At 40.6% G+C, this 7,500-nt stretch overlaps 2 protein-coding genes across 2 annotated transcripts in view; one reads left to right on the forward strand and one right to left on the reverse strand.

The window, feature by feature from the left end:
* The window catches only part of LOC308105225 (glutamate receptor ionotropic, delta-1-like), a gene marked incomplete at its 3' end in the record, with an annotated part of 268,717 nt that overhangs the window by 171,512 nt on the left and 89,705 nt on the right, over window positions 1-7,500 (forward strand). Inside the window, exon 4 of the mRNA XM_080455860.1 lies at window positions 5,333-5,538. Within this exon, the coding sequence (XP_080311986.1) occupies window positions 5,333-5,538 (206 nt within the window). The remainder of the gene's footprint in view (window positions 1-5,332; window positions 5,539-7,500) is intronic.
* The window catches only part of LOC308105227 (transient receptor potential cation channel subfamily M member 5-like), a 419,337-nt gene that overhangs the window by 120,426 nt on the left and 291,411 nt on the right, over window positions 1-7,500 (reverse strand). The gene's annotated exons all lie outside the window — the stretch shown is intronic.

Here is a 7,500-nt window from a genome sequence, read left to right on the forward strand (position 1 = left end):
TCATGCTGCTGGTGAAACCTTCCTCATGCTGCTGGTGAAACCTTCCTCATGTCGCCAGTTGAGAAAGACTAGAAAATGGAGAATTAAAGTCGATTTCTTTGTTGTTGTGTTTTTCATATTAACACAGTTCGAATGTTGAAGAAGCTTTGTATTGCAAAAGCTAGTCATTTTAGAATCATTAAGTGGTTTAAATTACATTACAAAAACAGCTGTGTTTTTTCTTCCGTATTGTTAAATAAAAATCATTTTGATCTGATTGGTGGCCATTGTCTGTTTTTTTTCAACTACGCGACCGTATCGGTTGGGAGGTGTATTGCACTCTGTTACATTATAAGTCGATGAGAAAATGGCCGCCGATCGGATTAAAATGCTTTTTATCGAACAATACGGAAGATACGGGTACTTAAACCCACCCGAAGTGAATTGTAACATCCGTGGCCATGGGTTAAGCACTTTATATTTGAAATCTGAACGTTTATGTAGATGTACAGGCTGTAAATGAACAAAGTGCAAACACCAGGTTGCAGTTCCGCAAAGACGTCACGACGAGCTAACGAGGATGCAGTGCATTAGACAGTGTTGCCAGGTCTGATTATTATAAGCGACTTTGGGCTTGTTTTCCTGTAAAGTCGCTTATAAATATTTAGTTGCTGTTTGCTTTTGTTTTGGCTTGTGTCTGAAGTGTAGCTGCTTATTTGGGCTTGCTTTCAAGATACTTTTTGAAAATAGCTGATTTAATAGGGCTCAAGTGGTGAAACTGGTCGTTTCTTTTGGGCTTGTTTTCATAGACCTCGTAGCTTGTTTCTCTCACAGAACAACACCAGCACTGGATTTTATAAATACATTTACTTACATAGGCTATTTGAAAATTGCCGATCTACAAGCATGGAATTGTGAGCTTGTAGATCTGCTATTTTCAAATAAATATTTTATTAAATCTATTATGATGATGATTATTTAAAATGCCTATTTTTTACAACACAGATCCTCTATGGGGGTCCCTGGCACTAAACAGAGTGGACAGCATGGGGGAGTGATTAGAGGAGTGGCTAGGCTGAATAAATTACCCATTGTTCACGCCCATTACCTGGAGCTCAGAGGTGCTCGAAGTGACAATTCTTTAGAAGGTATTATCTCAGTTTGCACTATTATAGATAACCAGATTCAAACGAGCACATCTTCTTCAATATGTTCCTATTTCAATGAACGATACATCATATGAAAGCTTATATAAAGCATTGTACCCAGTCACACACCAGGTGGAAACTTCAAGCTTGTAGATCTGCTACTTATGATTATTTTGTGTGACACTGTAGTATGATCAAAGTATAGGGCGTTGATTTACGACAAAACACACACAAAGAGATACTATGGAGATGTTTCTGCTGCTCTATCTGTCCTGTCCTTGACTTTATGTTCTATAGAAGACTGTATGAAGTGACCTTTATTCTGCCCATTCAGCATGTGACTACAGGGTTGAGATCCTTTATTCTGCCCATTCAGCATGTGACTACAGGGTTGAGATCCTTTATTCTGCCCATTCAGCATGTGACCACAGGGTTGAGATCCTTTATATATGTGTGTGTGTGTGTGTGTGTGTGTGTGTGTGTGTGTGTGTGTGTGTGTGTGTGTGTGTGTGTGTGTGTGTGTGTGTGTGTGTGTGTGTGTGTGTGTGTGTGTGTGTGTGTGTGTGTGTGCGCGCACACGTGCGTCAGACAGTTAGGTGGACGAAGGACTGGAAGGATTTATTGTGCATAGCAACAGTTGCTATGGCTACGTCGTCCTCTGACAGCAAACTGGCTGCAGTGACACACGCACGCACACACACACGCCCACACACGCTCCCACACACACACACACACACACACACACACACACACACACACACACACACACACACACACACACACACACACACACACACTCTCTGGAACATACATATTATCTTACTGAATCAAATAAAATGTTATTTCATCGCTCGTTGCAGTGGTTCTGAAAGCTGGGGTCCCGGGTCCTTCAGGGGGTCCCGGGTCCTTCAGGGGGACCCCCCCATCATAATGATTGATAGTTAACACATAAAAAAACAGGGTACATCTAGTGCCAGCGTTCTTACCGTGTACTCACAATGTGTCGCATCGCGACGCGTTGTGATCTGTGATCTTGTAGATCTGCTATTTTCAAACATTTTAGTACTTTTACTTTTGGTTCTTTAAGTACATTTTGATGCCAATACCTTTGTACTTTTACTCATGTGAATTTTGAATTCTGGGCTTTTACTTGTAACGGAGTACTTCTACATTGCAGTATTGATACCTTTACTTAAGTAAAAAAAATTGAGTACTTTTTCCACCACTGGTGTTTTGGTACGTCTCACTCCCTATAATAATAATAAATAATAATAATAATAAACTTTATTTGTATAGCACCTTTCATGACATGAAATGCAGCTCAAAGTGCTTTACAGAGCAAGAATACAATTACAATTAGAACCAATTTAACAATAAAGCAAACAAAAATAAAATAAAATAAAAGCAAAAGCATAAAACAACATTAAAATAGGCAATACAGTGAGGAATTAAAAATCAACCAAAGAATCAGCTAAAAGCAAGAGTGAAGAAATAGGTCTTGAGCTGTGTGGAGTGATATGTTCTCTCATCCTGGTTTTAGTTAAAATTCTGGCTGCCGCATTTTGAACAAGTTGTAATCTGTCAGTTGTTTTCTTTGGCAGGCCAGAGTAGAGTGCGTTGCAGTAATCAAGCCGAGAGAAAACAAAAGCGTGGATCAACGTTTTTGCATCGTCTAACGACAGATAGTCTCTAATTCGCGCAATATTTCTAAGATGAAAGAAAGCAATCTTGGTGACATGATTAATGTGTGTATTAAAATTCAATTCAGAATCGATAATAACCCCCAGGTTCTTTACTGTGATGTTACTTTCTACAGCCAGGTTACCAAATCTACTTATTATTGATTCTCTCTGCTCACTGGAGACAATTATGAGAACTTCTGTTTTATCCTCATTTAGCTTAAGAAAGTTCTCACTCATCCAGCATTTTATACTGGACAGACAGGTCAACAATGGGTCTAGAGCGCAGGGGTCGTCTGGAGCTACTGAAAGATACAGCTGGGTATCATCAGCATAGAAATGGAAGTTCACTCCGTGATCGGCGATGAGTTCTCCCAGCGGTAGTTTATACAGGGAGAACAATAAGGGACCCAGAATTGAGCCCTGTGGAATACCAGAACAGATGTTGTGTTTGTCTGAGTCAAAGTTAGCTAGACTGACAAAATAGCTTCTGCCTGTTAGGTAAGAGTAAAACCAAGACAAGGCTGTGCCTGACAAACCAATCCAGTACTCCATGCGTTGTAGTAGAATTGTGTGATCAATCGTATCAAAAGCAGCGGTTAAATCAAGGAGTAGGAGAACAGATACATTTTTGTCGTCAGCGGACACCCTAAGATCATTAATTACTTTACAAGTGCTGTTTCTGTGCTATGACCTTTCCTGAAGCCAGATTGGAATTTGTTATGAACCTCATTGTTCTGTAGGAACACATCCAGTTGATGAAAGATAGTTTTTTCTAAGACCTTGCCCAGAAATGGCAGATTAGAGATTGTTCTATAATTACCCAGCACCAATGGATCAAGGTTGTGTTTCTTGAGTAACGGCCTGACTACAGCCGTTTTCAGTGAGTCTGGAAAGACGCCTGAAAGTAGAGAGCTGTTTACAATTCTTAGGATATCTCCAATCACACTGTCTATAACCTCTTTGAGAAAACTTTTTTCTCCAAATTCGCTCAGCTTTACGACATTCTTTCTTGAGTGAGCACATGTGCTCGTTGATCCAGGGTGTTACTCTAGAGTTAAGTTTCTTTTTAGTTTTCATAGGAGCCACTATGTCGAGAGCTGACTCTAATTAAGATTAAAATGTTGAACCATATCATTCACTGAGGGAGCATCAAGTAGGGGGGGCACCTGCACACACGCCAGATGACGAGGAAACTCGTTTTCTGCAGATGAGCTAAAAAAAAAGTTTTTTTAGAGTATATTCTGTATTGTTTTTCCCTAGATCAGAGACAGTCTTATTAAAACACAATAAATAGTGGTCTGTTAGTTCGGGCTTATCAATAATACTGTCAACAGTGATATTCAAACCTTTAGTGATCACCAAGTCCAGGGTATGGCCATGTTTATGGCCATATAAAAGGGAGCCTGCAGGGGACTGAGAGACAGTTAGACCTTGGGGGACGCACGGGGAATAGCCTGAGTGAGAGCTGCCAGGGGGCCCTTTGGAAAGCAAGGGTATGGCCTGTTACAGCTTAAAGATGCAGTGCATTGACATTTTCGGTCATTTTATTTTGAAGGTTCAGTCTGAAACGTCGTCTCAACCGACTCTAAACCAATCAGAAGGTCCCATCCCTTCAGGCTATGGGACGTTGAAATCTCAATCACTTCAGCCGTGTTTGTTTACAAGTGAGAGAGAGACTGCCAGTGAAGCACGTTTGCTACTACTTGGCTTATTTCTAACCTATAATGTTTTCAGATACATATTTTAGTGTGCAGATTAAGTTTTAAATGAGTAATACACCGTCTGGATGTCATCTTGAATGAGATTCAAAACGGAGTAGCTCTGTAATTAAAATCAGCTGTGTTTGAAGAACGTGCAGCTATGGGAATCAAACAGGTTTTGTTTACAGGAAGTAATTAAGATTGGCTTTTTAGGGACTTTTGATATAAAAATACACAATGTTTTTTTTTTTTCAATTATTTTGGCATCTATTGTAAGGTATGCCCATATGATGACCACGGATATGCTCTAAAAGTGTGAAAAACATTTTTCATTTCACTACACCTTTAAGTTATTTTTGCCAGTGTTATTTTTTTGTCTTCATCTTTGCTGAGGCAGCACTGTATAATAAAGGTGATAAAGTATAAAAAACCCCAAAGTGCATTCTTGGACTCTCTCTGGTTGTCTTTTTGGAGCCTTGACACGAGAGAGAGAGAGAGAGAGAGAGAGAGAGAGAGAGAGAGAGAGAGAGAGAGAGAGAGAGAGAGAGAGAGAGAGAGAGAGAGAGAGAGAGAGAGAGAGAGAGAGAGAGAGAGAGAGAGAGAGAGAGAGAGAGAGAGAGAGAGAGAGAGAGAGAGAGAGAGAGAGAGAGAGAGAGAGAGAGAGAGAGAGAGAGAGAATTTTTTTTATTTGAGCTAAAAAGTATTATTTTACACTTTGGCTATTCAAAAATAGCAGATCTACAAGCTCATGGCGCGGCACTTATTCTCACCACTGTGCTTTTGACTGGAGTGCTGAAGCCGAGTTCCTCTGTCTCTCCTGCAGACATGCGGGGTCTGCAGAGCTTCCTGGACCGGACCACCCGGCAGGGCGTGGACGTGTGTCTCCAGCGGGTGGACAGCAACATCAGCGAGGTGTTCAGCCAGCTGTTCACCTCCATGAGGACAGAGGACCTCAACAAGTACCGCGACACGCTGAGGAGAGCCATGCTGCTGCTCAGCCCACAGGGGGCGCACTCCTTCATCCAGCAGGTCGGTCTGTCTGTCTGTCTGTCTGTCTGTCTGTTATTATGCTTTTGCAAATGGATGCTTTGTAGCTTTAGGCAGTGGTGGAAAAAGTAGTCACTACACACACACACACACACACACACACACACACACACACACACACACACACACACACACACACACACACACACACACACACACCCTCCCTCTATGTGATGCTGAGAAGGTGTTTTATTCAGTCTGTTATGGAACACATAAACACTACTCTATGTGATGCTGAGAAGGTGTTTTATTCAGTATGTTATGGAACACATTAACACTACTCTATGTGATGCTGAGAAGGTGTTTTATTCAGTCTGTTATGGAAACACATTAACACTACTCTATGTGATGCTGAGAAGGTGTTTTATTCAGTCTGTTATGGAACACATAAACACTACTCTATGTGATGCTGAGAAGGTGTTTTATTCAGTCTGTTATGGAACACATTAACACTGACTCTATGTGATGCTGAGAAGGTGTTTTATTCAGTATGTTATGGAACACATTAACACTACTCTATGTGATGCTGAGAAGGTGTTTTATTCAGTCCTGTTATGGAACACATTAACACTACTCTATGTGAATGCTGAGAAGGTGTTTTATTCAGTATGTTATGGAACACATAAACACTACTCTATGTGATGCTGAGAAGGTGTTTTATTCAGTCTGTTATGGAACACATTAACACTACTCTATGTGATGCTGAGAAGGTGTTTTATTCAGTCTGTTATGGAACACATTAACACTACTCTATGTGATGCTGAGAAGGTGTTTTATTCAGTCTGTTATGGAACACATAAACACTACTCTATGTGATGCTGAGAAGGTGTTTTATTCAGTATGTTATGGAACACATAAACACTACTCTATGTGATGCTGAGAAGGTGTTTTATTCAGTCTGTTATGGAACACATAAACACTACTCTATGTGATGCTGAGAAGGTGTTTTATTCAGTCTGTTATGGAACACATTAACACTACTCTATGTGATGCTGAGAAGGTGTATTGAGAGAAAGTATTGCAAATTGGAAATACTCAAGTAAAGTAAAAAATACCTCAAAACTGTACTGGAGTACATCCTGTGTAGGATTACTATTACCTGGAGACCTCTGGTCGTTAGTAATACTTACATAAGGACCTCTGTGTCTTTAGTCGCGGGCGGGATCGGCCATCATGTCCACAATGTGTATGAAGTAATAATTCCAGGTTTAATTACCGTATTAGCAACATAATCACCAAGGTCATGTGATAATAGTAAGCCCCGTGTGATTGGACATTAACCCATTAACACATCGGGTGCCAGAGGTTTATTAAAATATTATACGTTCAGTGCCTGCATTTCTTCCATCCACTTACGTTGATACGTTTCGTGTCGTAGAAGCCCCGACGCGGAAGTGCAGGTAAACAAAGCGTGCGAGTGAGACGGCGGAGGGTCCCGACTAACACCTGGAACAATAATATTTCTAACGCAATCCTCCATTGCAGATTGATCGCCGATCGAAAACGGCTCACTTCCACCACGTTAAAAAGAAATGGAGATATTAAGCTTTTAGTCAAGGAGTTAACATTGGAGCGGCCGACGGGAAGGATTTTTGACATGGATCCACATCCGGCCTCTCCTTCTCAGAAACTCCTTGGATGATCCCAAAGTTTCGTTTTAGCGCCCCACGTATAAAAATAAAAATATGTCAAAAACGGTCCGGACCGTTTTCGGCACTCAATGTGTTAAGACCTGAAACGCATCTGTGTCACTTTTTGATTTGAGCTAAAAAAAAAAGCATTATTTTGCACTTTGGCTATTCAAAAATAGCAGATCTGCTATTTTTGAAAAATCAAGAAAATGTGTGCAAATCTTTGGATTTTCTTTTAAAGCAAACATTAACTCTAATCTTTGCTTCTGGGGTCCCTGGAACAAAATATTTTGAGATGGTGGTCCCTGGAACA

The sequence above is a fragment of the Gymnoscopelus braueri genome (assembly GCF_963280865.1).
Source record: "Gymnoscopelus braueri genome assembly, chromosome: 17".
NCBI classification, from domain to species: domain Eukaryota; kingdom Metazoa; phylum Chordata; class Actinopteri; order Myctophiformes; family Myctophidae; genus Gymnoscopelus; species Gymnoscopelus braueri.